The sequence below is a fragment of the Acomys minous genome (assembly GCF_964271855.1).
Source record: "Acomys minous genome assembly, chromosome: 8".
Taxonomy (NCBI): domain Eukaryota; kingdom Metazoa; phylum Chordata; class Mammalia; order Rodentia; family Muridae; genus Acomys; species Acomys minous.
This window is the reverse complement of record NC_140489.1, coordinates 7,149,750-7,173,342: the sequence shown is the minus strand read 5'-3', so window position 1 is coordinate 7,173,342 and position 23,593 is coordinate 7,149,750. Positions and strand designations below refer to the sequence as shown.

Here is a 23,593-nt window from a genome sequence, read left to right as displayed (position 1 = left end):
CTGAGGCCCAGGCCTGGGAGTGGCAGCGCATGCCTTTAATCCCTGTGTGTGAGAGACAGAGCAGCAGGAGGTCGGTGAGTTCCAGGTCAGTCTACGCAGCCAGGGCTACACAGAAAAACCCTGCCTCGAACAAAACTAAACAAAAGGCTGAGGCCAGGCATGGTGACACACGCATGAGTGTGTATGAGTGTGTGTGTGTGTGTGTGTATGGTTTTTCAAGTCAAGATTTCTTTTGTATTCCTGGCTGTCCTGGACTCACTTTGTAAACCAGGCTGGCCTTAAACTCACAGAGATCTGCCTGTCTCTGCCTCTGCCTCTGCCTCTGCCTCTGCCTCCGCCTGGGATTAAAGGCAGGCACAGGCAGATTGCTGTGAGTTCGAGGCCAGCCTGATCTGCAAAGTGAGTCCAGGACAGCCAAAGCTCCACAGAGAAACCCTGTCTCCAAAAACAACAACAACAACAACAACAACAAAAAGCAAAAAAGCTGAGGCATGAGGGTAAGAATGCCTTTCTGTAAGCAGGCCACCTAATCTAGCCAAATTGGAGAGGTCTGGGTTCAATGTGAGCCCCACCTCAGAAAACAAAGTGGAACGCAATCAAGGAAGATATCAGGAGTTAACTTTTGGTCTTCATACATGTGGTTCACACCCACACACTCTTGAGTGAGAGAGTATTTGCACACACACACACACACACACACACACACATAAAAAAACCAAAACCAGTCAGTCAAACAAACAAAACCCACCAGAGAGCCACTCAGGAGCTGGTGGTACAAGCTTGTAATCCCACCCTTGGGAGGTGGAGACAAGAGAATCGTGAGACAGCAGGGCACCCTCTGTTACTTAGTGCGTTTAAGAGCAGTCTGAGCTCCAGGAAACCTTGTCTCAAAGAAATAAAAAATTAAGCAACAATAGCAAAGAGAAGTTAGGATCAATTTCTATGTTTGTGTTTTTATTCTTAATACTTCTTGCAAGGAAGAACAAATGTGAACCTCGGATGTTGTTTATCTCAGCCTCTGTGCAGCTTCTGTGATGTGTGAGCTTCAGGGGAGTCAGCTCCGAGGCCCTTGCTCTCCAAGTGTACTGGGAATCTCTCTCTCTCTCTCTCTCTCTCTCTCTCTCTCTCTCTCTCTCTCTCTTTTAGTTTTTTCCAGACAGGGTTTCTCTGTGTAGCCCTGGCTGTCCTGGACTTACTTCGTAGACCAGGCTGGCCTTGAACTCACACTGATCCGCCTGCCTCTGTCTCCTGAGTGCTGGGATTAGAGGTTTTGCCACCACACCTGGCTCTGTTGGGAATCTCGTGTGTGTGTGTGTGTGTGTGTGTGTGTGTGTGTGTATGTGTATGAGTATGTGTGTGTGAATGAGTGTGTGTGTGTGTGTATGTGTATGAGTATGTGTGTGTGAATGAGTGTGTGTGTGTGTGTGTGTGTGTGTGTGTGTGTGCGCGCGCGCACGCGCGCGCGCTCAGTCAGTCTCTGCAGTGAGTGACCCAGTGAGGTAGCTAACAAAAGCATGGCTATGACTCTGCCTAGACAAAGCTTTTATGGCAGAGCTGGGATTTAACTCAACACTGGAGAAGATGGGGCAGAGTGGGACTTGCTCTTGACTTGCCCTTTCAGGAACCCCAGCCTACTTCCACTGTGATGCCAAGGCCAGAAATTGCAAGGCAAAGAAAGGCATGCCTGTAATGGAATTTCTGGGTTCTTTGTAAACTCAGTTATGTTGTGTAAATATGTTTTTGTTTTTAATCCCAAGTGTGGGATTTTACTTTGGCCTTTACTTTGTCCACAGCTGATAATTGCCTCCTTCAGGTCGTGGTCTTTGCCAGCCAGTAACTGCCTGCCCCAGGCACGGAGAGGGCGTGGGCTAGGTCTCTAAGGAAGATAAGTCCAAGAGCCCAGAGAGAGGTGGCATCCGGTGGTGGCTTGAGGCCTGTAGCAGTTTGGAGAGACCAGAGATGGAGAGAAACGTTTCAACTCAGAGGCTCGGAGGAGACTGCTTGCTGCATTTGCTGTTGACAGAGACTGGTATTGTTGCACGTGAACCCAATTGACCCTAAGCAGCTGGGAGAAGTAAAGGGGTCTGCACCCCCCTCCATTAACCTTCTTTCTCTCTTACCCAGTTTTAGGGTGCTGGTGGAAGAGAGGTAGAGACTTCAACACCCCAAATAAATAGAGTTTAAAAACAAGCATCAACACATGCCAGATCCCCTTATCTGGTAGCAGCTATACCAATCTCTTCTTGGGGTGACCACTGGCACTTTCTAATATAAATGGTTGAGGGGGTCCTGGGGAGGCTGTATGGGGCTACTAGGATCTGGAGCAACTGGTCACCATGCCCCATGGCTCCCCTAGAAGACAACTGTGTCTACTCAGAACCAGGCCCCAGTGGGTACCCTCACGGCTGGACTCCTGTCCCCCATGGCTCTTTGGCTGTGTATAGCCCCTAGGTACCATGATGGTGACCTTGAATGCAGTTCATGTCCACCTCTGTGGAAGGCCCCAAGATGCACTGGGACAGCCACTGGACAATGCTGGAAAGCGTAGCCTATCAGGTCATATGCCACGCGCTCTGCTGAGTATCCTGCTGATGGCTGCTGGGGGCCCTGCTGAGCAAGCTGCTGCTGAGGTGCTCTCCTGCCAGCCATGTGCTCCCTGAGTCCCTGGCAGGCTAGGGAGATGCCCCCTAGCATACTGAGTCCCTGGCAGGCTAGGGATATGCCACCTAGCATATTGTCACTTTCTCCTCAGGGGAGCCTGGAGGTCCTGGGCATCCAAGGAACAGATGTTTACAGTGTCAGCGGCCTTAGGAAGGGAAAAACAGCAGCGTATTTTCCAGAAAGGCCTCTCCCGTGCTGTGGACACCCCAGATGATGGCTCAAAGGACCAGGAATATATGACTCGTGCTGGTTTTGAGGCTGAACATCCTCCCCTAAGAAAGAGTGGGCTCAGCAGAATTCCTCAGGCAGTCTCTCGGGTGAGCACAATAGGCCGAGCTCAGTTGGCTGCGCTCCTTGAAGGTGCACAGGTTTGGGGAAGGTGTATGAGCTTCTAAGTGCTGTGGGTGAGTGCACCTCATCAGAGTCCTTTAAGTATGTAACATCTGTCTTTGTGGACCACTTTTTCCACCCTGTGTGGATTCTGGACACTTCCTGCCGAGAGTGGTCTGTAGCTAGCACGTAGATGATGGGGTCAGCCACGCTGTTGACGGTGGACAGGCACAGAAACACCACCGAGACTGTGTACAGTCGGCCTTCAAAGTCACACACAGCACCTCGGTAGAAGGAAAAGCTGGCCGCTTTGATGAGGAGCACCACATGATAGGGAGCGAAGCAGACCAGGAAGATGGTGACAACTGCGATGGCTGAGTGTTTCACCTTGTCTTTCTGTGCAGCACTCAGGCTCAGGCTCTGTTTGATGCTCCTGAAAACCTGGTGATTGGTGAACGCGAGGATGCCGAGAGGGACAGCAAAACCAAAGGTGAAACGGAGGTAATGGTAGCTGGCTATTCTCGCATCCATCACCAGGGGCTCAAAGCAGGAGCTTTCCTCCACCTTCATCTCAAACACCGGATAGTTAACAAGTCCGACCAGAATAAACACGCATGCGGAGACGCTGATGGCGGTCTTCTGGTGGCGGTGGCCTCGGCTCTCCAGTGCGTAGACCACTGCCAGGTAGCGGTCGCAGGAAATGCAGCACAGCAAAAGGATGCTGATGTAGATGTTGCAGAAGAAGACGTAAGCCGTCACTCTGCAGGCCTGTGAACCCAGGGTCCATCTGTGCTGGTTCTGGATGTAGATGATCCACAGTGGCAGCGTGCCGATGTAGAGCAGCTCACAGAGCGACAGGCAGAACAGGTAGACGGCCAGCACGTTTCTCTGCAGCACCTGCAGCAGTGTCAACCATGCAGTCAGGCAGTTGGCCGGGAGGCCCAGCATGCACACTGCACTGTATACCACCACCAGGAGTACTCTGCTCTCCTCATAGAGTGGGGGGTATGTCTCAGGACAGGTGGTGTTTCCTGTGGGACAGAAACAACAGGGTGAGTAGGTGTTTATGGGAAAGCCTCCCCCCCCCCTCCAGGGAACCCAGGGAGAGTTCCGGTAACCAAGAAAAGGTAGGGAGCTGGATGGTGGTGAGGCGGAGAGACGGCTCAGCAGGTAAAATCTACTTGCTGCAAAGCCTGATCCATGAGTTTGATCCCAGGATCCCACAGCAGAAGGAAAGAGCCAACTCCTGAAAGGTACTCTCTGATTTTCCCATGTGCACTGTGGCAAATGCAACACACACACACACACACACAATTAATAAATACTTTTTTTGTTTTGTTTTGATTTTCGAGACAGGGTTTCTCTATGTAGCCTTGGCTGTCCTGGACTCCCATTGTAGACCAGGCTAGCCTCAAACTCACAGGCATCCACCTGCCTCTGCCTGCTGGGATTAAAGGCATGAGCCACCACCGCCCGGCAATAAATAAAAGTTTTAAATAAGAGAGAAGCCTCACAGATGCCAGGCTAAATACATCAGTTCAAAAGACTCCAGATTGAGGACACCAGTGGGACCAGAGACTTGTTGTGGCCGACATCAACCCCAGGCCTTGATGCTGGTGTGTGTGTGTGAGGGGGGGAACGTTAAGTTCTTCCCCACGCCCTCTTTCTCTGGCCACAGTGGCCATCTGATGGATCAGATTTTGGGGTCCCAGGTTAGTGTCTGGTCCTTGGTCTCCCTCAGGACTCCAGGGCCTGAGGATTTCTTGACCTATCTACACAGACATCCCAACTGTCCAGAAAAACAATGTGTCCCCCAAGCTGGCGTGGCTCTGGGTGTCCCAGCCAGTTTTCCCAGACTCCCTGGGACTCAGCTGCCCATGTCATCATCCTTAGCCTGGATGGGTTCCATCAGGATGACTCCGGCCATGTGAGTAGGTGACGGGATTTCGGGTGAGAACCCCGCTGCTCCCCAGGTGAGGGCTTCTTGTCAGGAAGATGGCCTGTCCCCAGCCACAGAGCCTGAAACCTTCTTATGCAACTGATAGATTTTCCAGGCCTCTGTTTTTAAGATTCTGATGAAAACCATGACACGAAATGTTTCATCCGAGTCATTACCCAGCATGCAGTTGACTGTCTCTCTAAGTACATCCTCTGCACTGAGCCCAACCACTACCAGTCTCCAGCTTCTTCTTCTGCAGACCAAGGCTCTTCTAGAAATGCTGACCTCCCAGCTTCCCTCCCTCCCATTCTCCCTGCCTCTGTAGCGGGACCTCACACAAATGGACACATCATCATCGCAGATTTATTCTCTTGAGCGTAGTGTCCTCAAGGTTCATCCACATTGAAGGATGTGCCAGAATGTCTCGTCTTTTTTTTTTAAATTATTTATTTATTTTTATTTTATGTGCATTGGTGTTTTGCCTGCATGTATGTCTGTGTGAGGGTGTCAGATCTTGGAGTTATAGACAGTTGTGAGCTGCCGTGTGGGTGCTGGGAATTGAACCCAGGTCCTTTGGAAGAGCAGTCAGTGCTCTTAACCTTGGAGCCATCTCTCCAGCACCCATATCTTGTCTTTTTAAGACAGAATAGCATCCCGTCAGGACACTGCATGCAGGGAGACATTCCACAGTGAACATACATACACTTTACTATGTGTCGTGTGTGCACGGACTCTAGGCCGCTCGCCACCATTGGACTATTATGGACAATGCTTCTGTGAGCATTGGTGGACTCTGACTTCTGTCCCTGCTGTCTCCGTTTTGAGTACACCCAAAAGCGAGCTTGCTGGGTCATGTGGCTACTGTGTTTACTCTTGAGGATGCCTGTGCTACTTTCCACAGTGCCTGCTCTGCTTTGCAACCCTTCCCACGGTACTCAGGGCTAGCCAGCTTCTGCTTGGCTTTTTTCTACCTTTTTGGCAGTTGGTGTGGAGTGCCACCCTCCCACAATCTGGGTACCCTTGCTCACCACTCAGAGTCAATGCTGTTAGCATATCTAGAGATAGTGAAATTGAGGTTCCTGAAGTGGTGAGCTGCCTTGGAGACCATTAGCGTCAGCGTCACAGGAAGTGTACATCCAGAGTGCTAAATGTCTCCTCACTTCTGTGCCTGGTTTTCTCAAGCACTCGTCAAAACAATTATGAAGTGAGTATGTCTTGGGTATGTGTGAAGCCAGCAGGCAGTGAAGGGTGAGCCATAGGCAGCTACAGGCCTTTAGACCTCTCCTTACCTGGGTGGCTATCTTCCCATTGTGAAAGCACCTTCAGGTGGGCATGGGAGCCTGTCCCCACCACCTGGTGCAGACAAGCCCTGTCCTTCTGTCCTGTCTCCATTTCACCACTGGATCCCTGTTCAGACACTCCACTTCTGTCCCCCACCCCACCCCACCTATACACTATGAAGTTTTACTGAACACTGCAAGAAACACGATCTGGGACCAAGCTGGGGCCTGGCCTTTCCCAACACTACACTATCCAGACACAGATTTCCTGGTGTGGCTCTGTCCCTTGTCATGTGCTCAGGCCCACATAAGCCTTTGGGTCTTCACTGAGGACCCTAGGTTCTGCCACACACACTATCTGAGGATGAGTGTAGCCCTCACAGCCCCACAGCCCCTCAGAGCACCTGGGAAGCTCCTTCTTGGCATAAAGAGGAGCCTCTGAGGTGAAAAGAAGAGTGAGGGGTGGCCCAGGGAAAGCCATGGGAAACTCCCGGCCAACTGGTCTTGGGACCTCCTGACGGCCCTCTTGGGATACCAGTGGCTCGTGACTCACCACTTGTCACTTTCACAGGAAGTGTACATCCGGAATGCTAAATATCTCCTCACTTCTGTGCCTGGTTTTCTCAAGCACTTGTCAAAACAATTATGAAGTGAGTATGTCTTGAGTTCTATTGATTGATTGGTTGGTTGGTTGGTTGGTTGATTAAGACAGTCTCTGGGCCAGGAGGGTTTCAGATGCACCAATTAACATGTGCCACTTACTAGACATGGTTTTGGGTAACGGTGGGAATTGAACCCATGACTTTGTGCTCAAGAAGAGCTCTAATCAGCTGGGCCACATCCCCAGACCATTGCATCTTGAGCTCTTGATAGAGCATCTCTGAGTCAGAGGAATCTACATGTTAGTTTTTAAGTGATGAGACAAAGTTTACCATATAGGGATTCTTGTGGGCCCTCCTGAGTGTCTAAGTCGAATGAGACTCTCACCTGGTGCGTTGGTGGGTTCCGATCTCATGGTGGCTCCAATATGAGATGTGTGAACGCCCTGTAAAGGTGGAACTGACAGCTTAAAATGACCTGGAGAGAGAACAAGTTGAAATGGATTTAGGTGAAAACGCAAAAAAAAAAAAAAAAAAAAAAAAAAAAAAAATAATAATAATAATAATAATAATAAAACAAAAACCCAACCACAACAACAAAAACCCAATAAGAATAAACCAACCAGTCAGCCAGCCAGCCAGGCAAGTGTGGAGTGTGGTGTCGCATGCCTGCAATCCCAGCATTTCAGATTAAATCACACGGATTGACTCATTCAACAAAGATCCTAGAGCTTCCCCCAGTCAGTAAGAGGTAACCCGGTTGAGAGAACCAGGCACCGGGGGAGCCAAAGAGCTTCTGAGAATCCCCTGGGTACCATAGTTAAAGCGGCTGCTTGTCAGTTAGAGTTGGCAAAGCTGCCGGTGCAGGAGCTTCCACAGAAGAAAAGCTCCCAAGGCCAGGAAACGCAAAATAAGCCTGAAGAACAGGTTCTTGGCTTTGTTGTTGTTTGTTTTGTTTTTCTGCCTATCAAGTTGGTAAAAGCCACCAGGGGAGCGTGTTAGAGACTGAAGACATGGTACCCTGAAGCTACATGACAGTTAGTAGATGCAAATATCTCAGAGCTCAATTCTCCAGACAGCTTCCAACAACGTTAAGAAAGTTTAACTTTCAGCTTGCTAAAATTCCTCCTAAATTTTTTTTCCTGATTAAACAATGACCTAAAAAGTTAAGTGTGTGTGACCCAAAAGCAATATGTTAGTACATCAGCAATGTGAAGGGGACAAGGGCCCTCTGAGGAAGGTGCCATCGGCACATGGAGCTGTGGACTGCAGAAACCGGAGGATCCCTCCCCTCTGTGTGACGGGAGGCTTCATGTCACCTAGGTGAAGAGGTCAGTGCGTCCTCAGTGTTGGAGGACCCTCAGTCACAGTCCCCAAAGCCCAAGGACCCATGTGTTTCCCAGGCCTGCAGACGAAGGCCGGCACTGGGCCTCAGGGGGCTCCTCACTGGATCCAGACCCCCTGCTCCCCACACGCAGGGCTGTCGCTCAGCCAGGCAGATAGCTGTAGAACCTGTCCAAAGTGCTTCAGCCTTGGGGGGTGGCCAGTGGAATTCCATGGAAGCTAGTCCAATCAGAGTTGAGCACACAGACATCAATACCAGGCTTCCTGGCTTCCTTCTCAAGTGTTTCTGAAAGCCAGAAATAACAGGAAGCCAAACCATTCACCTGTGGTTACAGAAGTTCACTGACCTCTGGAGACATTTAAAGTAATACCTCGGTACACGCAAGAAGCAAAGCCAGGAAGATCAAGAAGAGCCGTTGCCAGGCATCATCCTTCATCAGGCTCCTTCCGTCACCCCATCACGCATCGACCGGCTGAACACCGGGACAGGTGTCTGTCTGTCCCTCTGGGTCTCAGGCCTGAGCGGGCTGTGGGCCTTAAAGGCTTCCTGGCCACTCTCTGCTCTACATCCGAGAAAGCTTCCTCTCCTTCCAAATTCAAAATACTACTAACCTTGACCCTCCTTCTAGCTAATGAGCCAAGCAGAGGACCGCATGGACGGGGCCTGGAGCCACAGTCAGAGCAGTGAGAGGCCTGCGCCTACCTTCCTGCAACCAGAGTTAACGTTCCGGAGAACCCTCAGAGCCAGCCAGCAGGGACTGCACCATGTTCATCCTGAGCACCAGGCAGCCCTGAGTATGAGGGGGATGGGGCAGGGTGCCTAGTGTTCAGCCACTCTGCAGAAGTCAGAGGAAGCAAGGACTCAACAGAAAACATGATGCGCACTTCCCTTCTGTGACGAGAGCGTACTAGTGGAAACCACCCCGGCCGCAGATGAAGCGCCTGTCACCCGTGGACACAGCTTGGCCACGGGGGCAGAGTGGGCGGTTAGGGCTGACTGCTCAGCCTAGATAGGGCAACACAAGACTGTGATAGCCATATCTGGGTCTTGTCTCAAAACCTCAGGGCATCAACCCCCACATCAAAGGAGGTCAGCCATGAGGCTCAGGCAGGAACAGCCTGCTCTGGGACACCAGCGGGGTTCCCTTGAATCCCCACACTACGATGTGGCCCCTCACCGTGGCTGGTCTTGGGTGGCCCCCAGCCCTGACACAGCTATTGATCTTGTATTCTAAACGTTGCCTTTTGCTCTCAGAACACGACATGCCTTAGGCTTGTCCCTTTCCCAGCCTGCCAGGTTACCTGCCCCTTCCCTCTCTGGTGTCAGTCTTCTCTGTTCTAAAGGGTCTTGCTCAGTACACTCAGGGCCCTTTTCCTGTCTAAGCTCCGAGGGTCCCTAACCCGGCCAGATCAGTTGTTGTAGACCTCTTGCGACAACTGAGCCATTTCTTGCGTAGGAAGGGGCTTGGCTTTTCTCAGAGAGTGTAACTGGACTAGGCCGTCTTAATGAATGCCTAAGCTAAGTGCTGAGGTAGAAAGGGCAGAGAGAAGGGAAGGATCAGTGTCTGTCCTCTTCACCAGGGAGGCCCTGCCCTCTCTGCTTGCTGTGGGGGTCGCGCCCGGCTGTCAAGCAGTGATTTTTTTCCCCCTTGGCGTCCTGAGCCATTTTTAGGGTTGCATCTCATCTGAACGCCATCAACCCCAGCAAGGGATCTCTTGGACAAAGGGTGACACCACTGGCATCATGGCACATGGCCTTGGCACGCCACTTGTATTGCTGTAGCCTCCAAGTTATGAGGCGAACTGGCTTTTGTCACCCAGATGTCGCCTCTACCTGCCCTGAGTTCCGGCCACACCCCTACTTCCCCTTGTCCATCAGCCGTCACTGTCATGTTGTTGTTACCCAGCCTGCCTTCAAACCACACCTTCCTCCTGGTCACCCAGCTCTCACCAACCTTCCCACTTCCACTTTGCTGTCTCCAGGCTCCTCTGGAGCCATCCCCACGCCACACAGTGGACCCAGCTTCTGAGGAGAAAGGCGCTTGGAATCCCCGAGGCCACCTGCGACACCTGCGACACCGGAGCCCTGTTCTCTGCTTACACTGACGACTGCACTGCCAGTCTTCTGAACTGTTTGCCACCTTTTGACTGTGGAGCTTTCCTCAGGAAAGTACAGGAAGGACATAGCTTGCCTCCGCCACTTGCTGGTGTCTCTGCCACTTGCTGGATCTACCTGCTCGTTTCCCTTGGGCCTGGAGAGGTAGATTGTAGCCCTGGGTGGCTAGACTGTCCAGTCAAGTCACCAGCATGCTGGGCCCCATCGCTACACCACAGGAATCTCTGGTTGTTTGGGTCTTTCACTTTTCCACCCTCCCACAAGACTCCTGAGGGGTGGAGAGCTGGGGAGACAGCTCAGTGCTTATCACACAAATATGAAGACCTATATTTGAATCCCCAGAATGCACAGAAATGCCTGGTGGAGGTGGCAGAAGACCAGCTCTGTCTGCAGACCCTGCCTCAGGGAAGAGGGAGGAGGGCAATTGAGGATGATTGGGACATTAGTCTCAGGCCTCCATTCACACGTGTGTACACATATATATGTCCACACACGTGGAAACACACACACACACTCATGCACGCACGCACGCACATGCAAAGAAAAGGCAAAAATGTGTCTTCAACCTCATTTCCATTCTCAGATTCAGAGAGCCCTTTGCACAGGAACTATTATGTTACTAATGTCAACCATACATGAATCATGTGGATCTGAGGCCCACCCCCCACCCCCACACCACGCTCTCAAGGCTGAGTTTTAATGCATATTTCAGTTTGACTGATGTCTAAGCTGAGCCTTTGTGCCAGCCGCTCTTGCAGGTCACATCCTCCCCCAGGCATCTCTGTCCTCATCCTCTTTGTGTTAATCCCCTAAGACATCGTGCCCTGTGCCCTCATCAGAAAGACCATACCAACTGCTCACCTCACTCTGCAGTTCGCCGTGGCTAACCTGCACACTGCATGTGCCTGTCCGGCTAGCCTCACCAATCCGGCAGACGTTACACAATCTCCTCGCCCAGCACTCCAAATGCCTGGACTCAGAAGTTAGTTAGTGGCCAGCCTCAGGATCTGGCCTCCTGGCCAGACAGCCTCCACTGTCCCATTCATCCCTCCTCAGAAACCTGCCTCTGCCCCTAGGCAATTCTTAGAAAGAGGAGCCCTCGCTGGGCGTGGTGGTGCACGCCTTTAATCCCAGCACTCGGGGAGGCAGAGGCAGGCAGACCACTGTGAGTTCAAGGCCAGCCTGGTCTACAAAGGGAGTCTAAAACAGCCAAGGCTACACAGAGAAACCCTGCCTTGAAAAACCACACACACACACACAAACCAAAAAGAAAAAAGAAAAAGAAAAGAAAAGAAATAAGAAAAAAGGAGCCCTCACCCCACCAACCATGGCGTCCAGGATTTCCCTAAGGCCTCTGTGGCCCCCCTGTTCCCTGTAAGAGGAAGTCCGATCCCTCAGCTATACCTACAATTGGGGGAAGGCTCTTCCAGAAGAGTCCAGGTAGGTTGGCGCATCGGCAGTATCATGTATGCCATTGTCTCCCTGGGTTTCCTCTTAGGGACAGGCCTTGGTTAAACACTTAGTGTCAAGCCCCACTATTGTACCACCAAATCACATTTATCTCAGACACCACTGTGGAGGGTCTGTCCCCTGCCCCCGAGGCCCACTCCCAGATCTAGGATCCACTGACTTACCCAAGCCTGTCCGTCCTGAGGCAGCACTGAGTGAGCACCCCTCTGCAGGCACAACTGCGACCTCTCAGGAAGTGGCGGGGATCTGAGCATGCTCACTCTGAAACTCCCCTAACCACAACCCTGCATGCAGGCTGAGCGTAAGGGTTACATCACTGTGATGACAATGGGTCGGAATGACAGGAAACAGCTCCAGACATGCTTGACATTGCTCTGATGCTATCCATGGCCAAGGCTTCGCCTTTGTTCAGGAACTGAGAGCTGAGAGATGGTGGCCGGTGTGGCCCTGCCCGGCAGTTCCATACGGACTGGTCCCCACCTGCTCCCAGGCAGATGGGCAGGTCACACATCCAGCTCTTTTCACCTTGGCCTTGGCATGGGAAGCTCCTGAGTCAGGAGGGCACAGGTGGGGCACACTGCTCCTGGTTGGAACACCTACCTGGTGCCTTGCATGCATCCTACCATCCCAGCTGATCCTTTCTGGGGGGCAGAGCCCTGCAGGGGTACACCTCCACCCCGGCTCTGTTTGAGAAACCACCCTTTATTTCAGAACAAAGCCCTCACCCAATGGGTGCAAACGCTTTTCCTCGTGAAGACGCCCATGAACCCTAGAGAGAAAGCAGGCGGCATTGCTGGAGCAGCCTCCCACACTGAGGGCCTCCTGTGGCTCTGGGCTCATACGCCTTACATGCAAACGGAGCCCATTTTCTCTGGAAAATGCCAAATGGGTACTGCTGTTCCTACCACTAACAACCACCCTCAGCCCCAAGGCTGGCTCAGGCTTTGGGGCGACTGGCTCCATCCCCGTCATCCCCCTCTGCCTCCAGCTCAGTCTTGGCTCTTCTAGTAGTGAAGGCTCTGGAAGAAAGTCCAGGGGCACCTTCAGAAGAGCTCTCTGGAGAAGCAGAGCTTCACAGGGCCGCTTGAAAGGTCATGACCCAGGCAGAACATCCCTGGGTAAGTCCAAGGACAGGAGTCCTTTTTTTTACTTCCCCTCACTGAGAGCCATGCCAGACTTCAAGGCTGCGGAGCTGGAGGCCTCTTTCTCTCTCATACCACCCCTAACAGACATTTACATATTTATATGGGTGGCAGCACAGTCCCTAGAAACCTGGCCCTCAGGGTGTGGCAGGCAGCTGACACGTGGGCCTGAAGACAGAATTCATCTTAACTTTCTGAAAGCAGCTGTTCATGGGCCGTGCCTTCAAGGGATCTAGGGCACAAGCAAGGTCCTCCCCCCTGGTCCACCACGATGCCACTGTGCCTCCCACACGGGACAAGAGGACAAAGCCTCCTACAACCTGATCAGCCTCCTCGGGAGCTCCACCTTCTACTTACCACAAGGAGAAGCAGCTGTCTTTTGAATCTGTAGGTATTGTTTTTTTTAATTCATCTGTATTACCTGTAGGCCCGGCTAGCGATCAATCAAGACACAGACACTTTTTATATTTTAAAATAGCCTTAGTTAACCTGGGGCAGGGCAGATATCAATCCTCTAAACTACCTCCCATAATGGGGCAGGCATGGGATCCCTGTCTCAATCTCATGCCATCTGTTTATAATAATTTCTTTTTTAAAAAAAGATTTATTTATTTTTAATTGTGTATACAGTGCTCTGGCTGCACATACACCTGCAGGCCAGAAGAGGGCACCAGCTCACATTATAGATGGTTATGAGCCACCATGTGGTTGCTGGGAATTGAACTCAGGACCTCTGGAATAGCAGTCAGTGCTCTTAACCTCTGAGCCATCTCTCCAGCCCTCTAATAGCTTCTATTAAGTTACCTCTCATCCACAAGACCATATACTTGCTCATGTTTTTTCTCTGGGCTGAATCTCCATCCATGCCGGCCATGTGCTTCTCCTCCATCTAACCCATGGCAGCCTTCCTTTCTTCACTTCAGGTCTCTCTCCTTTCTCCTCCTGGTGGTCTTTCTTTTTCCCAGAATTCCTCTCTCTCCTAGCCCCAGCTATCTCCTTTGCCCTGCCCAGGTGGGATGGCCCTTTTATTAAGCAAAAGGGTGGGTCACACAGACAGCAAGCAGTAATTAGCATCAAAATACATCAGACCATCCCCCAACATATAGGTGATGGTTAGAGTCCTTCTCAGGTTTATTAGTTCTTCTTGTGTGCCTGCCCCGGAGGCCACAGCATGGCAAACCACGTAGGTCTCACCAGCCAGGCCACACTCTTTCAAAAGTACTTCCTTTCAATAACAGTATCCACTGTTGTCTCCAGAGCCTTCTCACCTTGTCAAGCTAAAAGTCGGCCTTCAGTAACACCACCCCATGCAGCTGCCGCCGCCATTATCCAACCTTCTGACTCTACAAAGGCGGCCAGCCTCAGTGTCAGTAGCATCAAACACTGTTTGTCCTGCATGGCTTGCTCACACTGTTCAGCACAGTGTCCTCTGGATTCAGCCGGGGCATCTGAATGGTTCTTCCTCACGTCTGGATAGCATTCCTCTGTAAGATGAACGGACGCTGCGTATCTATTGTCTGTAGATAGACACATGTCCTCCATGGATGGACACGTGGACCGCTTCGCCCACCCCCGCCCCCAGACCTCTGTCTTAGGGGCTACTATGCTGTGACAAAACACCATGACAAAAAAGCAGGTAGAGGAGATTTGTTGGGCTTACACTTCTACATCATAGTCCATCATTGAAGAAAGTCGGGACAGGACCTCAAGGAGGACAGGAACCTGGAGGCAGGAGCTGATGCAGAGGCCATGGAGGGGTGCTGCTTACTGGCTTGCTCTCATAGCTTATTCAGGCTGTTTTTTTCTTTCTTTCTTTTCTCTCTCTCTCTCTCTCTTTTTTTTTTTTTTTTTTTTGGTTTTTCGAGACACAGTTTCTCTGTGTAGCCTTGGCTGTTCTGGACTCTTGTAGACCAGGCTACAAGAACTCACAGTGATCCGCCTGCCTCTACCTCCCAAGTGCTGGAATTAAAGGCCTGCGCCACCATGCCCAGCTTCAGTTTGCTTTCTTATAGAGCCAGGACTGCCAGCCCCGGGGATGGTACCACTCACCATGGGCTGGGCCTTCACTAATTAAGAAAAATACCTAACAGCTGCATCTTATGGAGACATTTACTCAATTAAAGTTCTCTCCTTTCAGATGACTCTAGTCTGTGTCAAGTTGACACAGAACTAGCCAGGACAGCCTGTTAACAGGAGTGTAAGATTTATGGATTTCTACGTCTTTGATATATGCTTGTCAACCAGTCCTCCTCCTCCTTCCTCTTCCTCTTCTTCCTCTTCTAATGTGTGTGGGTGTTTGCTTTTATGTACGTCTGTCATGGTACCCACAGGAGCCAGAAGAGGGCATTGGATCCCCCTGGAACTGGCATTCAGAAGGCTGTGAGCCACAGTGTGGATGCTGGGAATTGAACCCAGGACCTCTGCAAGAGCAGCTGGTGCTGTTAACTGCTGAGCCATCACTCCGGGCCCAGGAGTCATTGTTCTTGGTGACAGTGAAGTTGCCCCACATTTGACAAGCTGCCTCTGTGCTGATGATCGCACGGTCTGTCGTGATGTTCATCTGTTTCCAAACACCTAGCTGCCTGTCTAGTGGGTTCACTGTGGGTTAGCAGGATACCTGATCCCACAGCAGAGATGGGGGCTATCAGGGGCCCATCAGGCACTGCGCCTTCCTCTCGGCATCATCTGTCCCTCAGAGAAGGGTTCTGTTCTTGCTTTTCCCACCTTTGGGCCTTACCGGTGTCGAGGGGAGAAGGGAAATGGAGGTTTCTATGGAGTGGGCCCTGTCATACACAAAAGGGCAAGAGGCTTCCTAGCAAAGGAAGTGTCAACAGGCCCCGCCCACAACAGAAGAGGAAGGAGAAGGAAATCAGCTTTTGAGATATGTCAACCCAAGGGCTTGCTAATTCTCAGAACCCTGGTTCCTTTGACAGGGGTGCAGTCCAAGTATGGATCACGAGTCACTACTTTCAACAGCATTTCTTTGCGTCCCAGCTGGGCCCAGGCTGCTCTAACCCTAGAAAAGGTGGCAACCACACCTAACCCATGGGGTTAGCTGACCTGGTAGCTTCAAACTTTCAGAAACCAGTCCTAGATCTTTATCTCACGATCAAAGGCAGCTGCTTGAGTTTGGCCTTGAAGTTTGTTTTTCCACGTGTCAGGGAGGGAGGGATGGAGGGAGGGGAGGATGGGTGAGGCCCCTCTGCCTGGAGTTACCAGAATCTCCCGGAGCAGCTCCTCTGCTGCCTCCTCAGCTGAGTAGTTGAGAGCATCAGCGGATAGGGCATGGAGTCACTACTGCAAAGCCAGAGAGCTACAGGAAGCCTGCTGCCTGTGTCCAAGCACAGTCTCCCAGGGTGGCAGTCTGAGTGGGGCAGGCCGGAGAGCCTGGGGCACTCAGAAGGATTCAGGGCAGCCGGGGCTGGTGTGGGAACCTGCCTTGAGGAACCTTAGGGGCAGTGTCTTGACCAGCTGCCCTCCTTAGTGTGGAAACATGGAACATTCCATCGCTACCTCTGGAAATAACCTAGGAAGAGTCCGTGCTGGCTCAGTTAGGGTCCAGAGCCTACCCACACACCTGCCAAGCTAGCAGTGCTGGCTATGAGCAACCCTGGAGGCTGGGATACAGCGGGGCCCTTAGCTGGGACAGGAAGGACAGCTCTGGCTCTCCGTGGCACCTTCTCTTCCTCTCTGTGCATTCCCATCAGACTTGACCTCGGGCATCTGCTGGTCACCTCACCTGAGGAAACCCCATGTCTGTGCCTCTCTTGGGCTCTGTTCTTGTCTTCTGCTTTGTAATGGTGTCATCCTATCCCTGAGAACAGGAGGAATAGGCAGGTATGCCCCAGAGCCCATAGCTCTGGATCTCAGAGCCCCATCCGTTAGATACAAGTCCCTAGAGGCAATAGGGATGGTGTGAGAAACCTAAGTCTCCTTTAGGAGGAGAGCGCAGGCTGTGCCCACCTCCATTGGGTCCTCTCCATTTTCTCCAGGCATCTTTTCTGTCCCTAATTCCATCTCTTGAGTACCCCTGGTCATCCTTGATGCTCTCTGAGGCAACAGCAGCAGGGGTGCTCCTGTAGACAGTCCTTGTGGCCCCTGTGACCCCCATAGCCCCCTGTGGCCCCCTGCAGCACCTGTGGCCCTCTGCAGTATTCTGTGGTCCCCTGTAGCACCATGTGCCCCCCCATGGCACCCTGTGGCCTCCTGCAGCACCCTGTGGTCCCCCCATGGCACCCTGTGGCTCCCCTGTGGCACCCTGTGGCACCCTACAGCACTCTGTGGCCCTCTGTGTCACCCTGTGGCCCTCTACGGCACCCTGTGGCCCTCCACAGCACCCTATGGCCCCCTGTGACACTCTGCAGCACCCTGTGACCTCCATGACCCCCCCCCCCGTGGCTCTCCTGCGGCAACCTGGCCTGAGACTGAGAGCTATTTGCAGCTAGTGGGTACCTTGCAAGACCAGCCCCCAGGACTCAAGGAGGAGTGAGGCAGATATCTTGTTAATGACCAGCCCCCTACTATGTGCCAGGCCAAGCAAGACACAGGAAAGACCACTGCCCTCTCCACCACAGCCCATCTCTCTGGTCACTGTGCTCTAGCCCCACAGCCCTTCTGGATGCTCTCAGCCCCCAGATCCATTCTCAGCAGCTTCCAGGAACTGGTAATTTTTGCTTTAAAGGTCTCCTGAGGCAGGAAGAACCCCAGCAAGAAAGGCCACCCCGAGAGGTTGGGACTATCTGTTCTAAGGGTCTTTCCCATGAGTCAGCCTGGAGCCTGTGCAGAAATGCAGAAGTGCACACCGGAGCATCAACCCGTCTTGTCCACCCAATCCCAAGCTGCCTGGAGATAAGCACACACACAGCGAGAGAGTTTCCATCATTCTTCTGTCAGGGAGTGATCTGGCTACACTCCAGACTTGCAGATTGCATTTCCGTGACATCTGGATGTCAGAGGCCTGAGGGCAGACTAGAAATAAACTGAAGGCACGGGTGGCCAGGCCTTCCTCGGCTGGTCTCTCTCCATGCCCAGGGAACTTCCCTTCCTCTCCCCTGAACCAAAGCCACCCAGCCCTTCGCCCAGGATACACATGGGAAGCCCCTCGAGCACCCCAGAAGTCCACCGCACTGGATGCAAAGCTGACCAGCTTCTGAGCAGACTCCAGTGATGGCCCCAGGTAGGATAATGAGGCCGGGGAGGTTCTTGCATCATTCCCTGCCCCCTTGCCACACCCAGCCAGGGGAATCCACAAAACCAGGCCAGAACAGCCATAGGAGCACACAGAGTGCGCGGGGCGGCTTTCTTCCCTCTCCCCTTGCAACTGAAAGCAGAAGGGACTGGTGGGGGAACTAAAGGCCAGGGTTACCCCACTGTAGTACTGTGGTTTGGTCTCTTCTCCATAACACACACACACACACATGCACGCACCCACTCACCCACCCACCCACCCACGCACGCCTCCAGCGCGGACATGCATGATACTGGGAACCCACAGAGGAAAGCACCTCGCTGATGTCAGCACTCTGTACCCTTCAGGAACAGACTGTTGGGGCTGTAGCCACGGCAGTTCCCAAAAACTGGGGATCCCACCATGTTGCTGACTGCTGTCTTCTGGGGGGGGACTCCCCTCATCTGAAACTAGCAAGAAAGGTTTGGGCTGAAGTCACCAAGTACCCCAAACACTGCAGCTTCTGGAGCTGATGGGCTCTCTGCCCAACAGGCACCCTCCTAGTCGCACGGGCAGACCTCCCCCTAAGCCCCTTGCACCATATGCTTATGAAGCAGTCCCTACCATGGGAACACACAGGCAGCAAAGGGCACACCTCCCATCAAAGACAGAATCTGATCAGGCGAGCCAGCTCTACTTCCTGCTTCCCCATCCCCCCACCCCACCCCACCCCACCCCCCATCTTCCGGAGTGGTGGGTAAGTCACGCACCCCAGAGGCACACCCCAGAGGCACACCTTCCTCCCTGACTCCTGTTAGGTTCTCAGCGGCTTCCTCACTTGCCCACAAGATCAAGATGGTGAGGAATTCACAATGAGTATAACCAGATGGCCACCTGTTTGCTCACACTCACAGCACACACAGCTGCAGGAGCCTCACGTGTCTCCAGGCCAGCCACGAGTGTGTCCAGTGCTCAGGACACAGCCTGAGCTGCCCTTACTGCCCAGTGACATCAGACTGTCTTGTTTCCCTGGGCTGGCTCCCTGGGGACAGAATGAGTGGGTGCTCAGCTGAGCAGGTTGCGGGTGCTGCTCCCATCTACAACCCCAGGTACCGTCTCTCCAGCCGAACCGAACCACCACCTTGCCGGAGGGAGGGCTGCAGTGGGTCCTGAGGCCAGCATACTGTGAAGTTGTGGGTTACTGTCTGCTAAACCTTCCGCTTGCAGAACAGGTCCTTCCAGCCCCCAGACTGGGCCCTCGGAATCTCGGAACTATCACTTCAGTCTGTTTGCTAGAGAACTGCTGCTAAGGCTTTCTGGTCTTCTGCGGGCCCTACGTCCCTAGTGCTTGGTCCGTTTCACCTGCTTCCCACAATGTGGACAACACAGATGTATACGCTAGCATGTCTTTCTTTGGGATTTCTTTTTGTTTTGAAGAATGCATTTTGTTTGTTTGTGTATTTTAATGAGAGTGTACCCATGCCACGGAGGACAGCTTGCAGGGGTCGGCTGTCTTCTCCCAATCACATGCTCAGGTTTGGCATCCAATGCCGTAGTGCACTAAGCCACCTCACTGGCCACTTATTCTGCATTATTTAGTTCGCTTAGAGAAAACTCACCCTCCAAGGCTCATTTGTCTATAGATTTGACAGTGCCAAGGCTGTGCATCCCTTACCACAGTCATGAGAGCTCCACAGAGCCCCCAAATTGTTTCATGTTCTCGGTCCCTTCCTAGACCCAGTGATTTTCTTCTCCTCTCTGGTTTTGCCTTCCCAGAAGCCTGTTGGTTCTGGCTTCTTGTGTAAGAGAGTTGCACTGGAGATCTGCCCATGGGTGACAATTCCTAGCATACCCCCGCAACCCCCACTAAGCGGTACTTTATTTTCTGGATGGACTATGGGCCTACAGCTACTGGCCAGTTGAAAAGGCAGTTTCCAGTTTGAATCAATTAACTGCTGAACGTTTTCAGCACAGTCTCTGGGCAGTCAAGGGGTGACAAGTATCACGTGCTCTTTCACAGAGATGGACAGACCCCCCTATAGTCTCCCCAGCAATATCTGAGCACTCTTCTTGATGAGCTTTTGTCTGTATGTGATGTCTGCTTGTTCGGCAATAGCATCGCCATCCTGATTACAGTGTGCGCTTGTAATGCCTGGGGTTTCCATCTACTTTGGCCTGACAGTAAGCAATGATGTGTGGCTTCCTGTCACTTGTCACCCATGCACCCTCTTTGGCGCCGTGCTTCTTCAGATCTTTAGCCTATTTTAAAATTGGGTTATTTATTCCTTTGCTGTTGAGTTCTGAGAGGTCTTTATGTATTCAGAATAACACTGATAAATGGTTCCTTCTCTGTCAGTCTGTGGCTTTTTATCTTTCAGATCTTTGATCACAGTACCAATCTCTACTATATCCTATTTCATGGAGTTGTTTTTTTAAACTGTTGATTTTTATCTTTGTTTTTCAATGTTCTTGGGACTTACTCTACTTCTTTGCCCTATATGTGATTTTTTTAAAAAATTGAAGTATAAACTTAAACAGTGCAGTTCAGCTCTTTCAGGCATCCAGTGGCGAATAAATGCGCTCAGGCATGCGTTCACTTGCCACCCCTACCCCTGCGTCATCCCTAGTGACAGGGACCTCACACTTACGGATCATTAGTTTGGAGCTGTTTCCCAATGCTCCTTCTCGCCTTGCCGAGGCCGCACGTCTGGACGTGCAGTATATTTGTAGCAGTTCGTGTGTGTGTGTGTGTGTGTGTGTGTGTGTGTGTGTGTATGTGTGTGTGTGTGTGTGTTCTTTACATTTATTATGACCTCTGCTTTAGCTCATGAGGTGTTCAGTCGTGTGCTCTGTGTCTTCAAACATGAAACAATGTTAAAAGGATCGTACAGTGTGGCCGTATGCTCCTGCCTCTGGTGTTCTGAACTTACCCATTTACCATTGCTGCCCTTCAGCCAGTCTTCAGCTGCCCATCCATCCCTCTGTCCACCTGTCCACCTGTCCAGCCACCATTCCTTCACGCCATCCACCGACCTACACCTGGCCATCTATTGTTATTAAACCCTAGGGCAACCCCAGATTCTGGAGCCACACGAGGCCTCTTTTCTCACTCTGCCTTTCCTCTAGCAAGCAGGGCTGGGTCAGGAGGAAGCTGGAGGTTTCCTAAGGACACAGCCTTGACCTTCCCCCAAATCTCCACAGCTGCTCAATCTTCCAGACTCTGAGTCTTGTTTCCCACACACTTTGCCCCGAACTACCCCCCCCCCCCCCAGAACAACAGCAGGATCACACTGCTGTGCACTGGCTGTGCCCAGGGCCCGAAAGGCTGAGTGCATTCATCTGTGGGGGACTTTGTGCTTCTGAGCAAACAGTGGGTTAGGTTTAAAGGGTGCTGCCAGGTTGAAGAAAGTGAGGCAAGTAGCTGGCAGCACCTATGGGTGGGAGAAGTCCACTCTGGATGCAGGCCGCTTTGGCTAGTGCCTGCTTGCTGCTAAACCTTGGAGCCCAGCGTGAAGGAAGAGGCACTGGGTACACGTGCCCCAGCAGGACTTGGTAGCTTCAAGATCCCACTGAGCATGCTCCAACAACCACACCAGATGGTCGCGCCCATGGATGGGCTGTTCCTCCTTGTTCAGACACTAGGGCTTAGCAGGGGAGTGGATGGATGGAGCAGGAGGCCTAGGACACAGTGACTAAATTCCTGTACTAGTGAAACAAAGGTTTGAACAGGTATATTCAGTCATGTCTACCTGTCTTCCTGTCCTTGTGGGACACACAAGCGAGGAGCCCTGACAAGCCCCAGGGGCCTAGAACACCCCAGCTTGGGTTTGGAAGAATTTTTGTCACTGTGGCCTGAGAGATTTTTTTCTGGCTGAGGTCTCTGGTGTCTGTATCAAGAAACTATCCTAGCCTTACATGGCAGCATATGTCTTTAATGCCAGCATCTAGGAAGGGGAAGCAGAAAAATTGTGGGTTCAAAGCCAGCCTGGGCTGCATAGCAAGGCGCTCTCTCAAACAAGAAAGCAAACAGATGCTCCCTCCTCAGACCTGCCCCAGGCTATTTGCTGCTTACTGGGGAGAAGAAGGCAAACCAATGTACCCACTGCCTCCTCCTTTACGCTGGTCTCCAAGGTTCAGCAACAGGCACCGGCCAAAGACGCCTGCATCCAGAGTAGGCGTCCCCCACCAGCAGGGGCTGCCAGCTACTAGCCTCATCTCCTTAATCCCCCAAGACCCTTGACTGGCTGAGGTACCCAGAAGGTCTACTCAGATCAGGAGCTCTGTTCCCATGCCACCTCCTCCTGGAGCCAACCATGGGCCAGCTCTTCTTTGGTCTAGGCCTGCCAGCTTCTTCAGATGCCACCTTATTGTGGGAACAAGGAGGCAGGCAACCTGGGAACACTCACCACCCTGCTCATATGCTTAAGTGTTGGGTTTTTTTTTTTTTGTTTGTTTGGTTGGTTGGTTTTTTTGGTTTTTCGAGACAGGGTTTCTCTGTGTAGCCTTGGCCATCCTGGACTCACTTTGTAGACCAGGCTGGCCTCAAACTCACAGCGATCCGCCTACCTCTGCCTCCCGAGTGCTGGGATTAAAGGCATGCGCCACCACGCCCGGCCTTCAAGTGTTGTTTTAAGAGCTAGAATCGTCCAACTCTAATAACTTACAGGAAAACGTCTACACACACACACACACACACACACACACACACACACACACAGTGGAGAAAGAGATGTTTCCCATTTACCCCAAATGGATCCTGTGAATAACAACAGCTGCTTCTCCTGCTTCTCCTCCTCCTCCTCCTCTTAATTCTCCTCCTCCTCCTCCTCCTCCTCCTCCTCCTCCTCCTCCTCCCCCTCCTTCTTCTTCAAGACAGGGTCTCATTGTGTAGCCCTGGCTGTCCTGGACTTGCTTCGTACACCAGGCTGGCCTCGAACTCACAGAGATCCTCTTGCCTCTGCCTGTGAGCCACCATGCCTGGCTTCTGAGCAACTCCTTCACCAAGTCTTGTGTGTGTGAGGGGGGTGGGATAATCCAAATAAAACACCAGAGAAGGACAAGGAAGATTAGGGTGAAAGAAGAGCGAGCACTTGAATTTACATCTCCTGTCCAGTGGCTCCCACTTCCCTAGAGGGGGCGATAACACGCCATGAAGACACCTCTCCTGTCCCTGGTGTGACACCCAAACAGAAAACCACAGTCCTTGGTTCTTTTAGGCGGCAGGTCCAGCTCTTGTGCTGCCTGAGAGGCCACAGACCCTGCCAGCCTCTCCGTGTGTGTAGGTACGGAGGGGCAGCCCGGGGTCACCAACTCTTCTCGCCTTCACCCTCTGGAGGCTCATGCCTCACAGGGGCTGGGGTCAGGCTGAAGTTCCAGGCATCCACAGCTCCGCCGCAGCCCTGTACACGAGTGAGCATGGCAGTGACCAGCTCCTGGACTCACAGCTGCTTCTTCACCAGGGCCTGCGTGATGGCCAGCGCCAGCACTCCTGGAAGCTCTGCTGATTCCGTGTAGCTTCTTCACCTCAGCCTCCTTGAGCCGCTCT

General features: G+C 52.2%; 1 protein-coding gene across 4 annotated transcripts; it reads right to left on the bottom strand.

The window, feature by feature from the left end:
• Positions 1 to 1,094: 1,094 nt before the first annotated feature.
• Positions 1,095 to 11,960, bottom strand: GPR132 (G protein-coupled receptor 132). 4 transcript variants are annotated; one of them, XR_014780954.1, is made up of 4 exons: positions 11,904 to 11,960; positions 7,198 to 7,287; positions 2,727 to 4,022; positions 1,095 to 2,687 (listed from the first exon to the last, which is right to left on the bottom strand). XR_014780954.1 is itself a non-coding variant. In XM_084791946.1 (3 exons), the coding sequence occupies exons 2-3, from the start codon at positions 7,223 to 7,225 to the stop codon at positions 2,950 to 2,952; spliced, it is 1,101 nt and encodes a 366-aa protein (XP_084648072.1). In that variant the 5' UTR covers positions 7,226 to 7,287; positions 11,904 to 11,960; the 3' UTR covers positions 1,095 to 2,949. The 4 variants fall into 4 exon arrangements, 3 of the variants coding, with proteins under 3 accessions (XP_084648072.1, XP_084648073.1, XP_084648074.1); XM_084791946.1 differs by having other exon boundaries at positions 1,095 to 4,022; XM_084791947.1 differs by lacking the exon at positions 11,904 to 11,960 and adding an exon at positions 8,766 to 8,914 and having other exon boundaries at positions 1,095 to 4,022.
• Between the last annotated feature and the right edge of the window lie 11,633 nt (positions 11,961 to 23,593).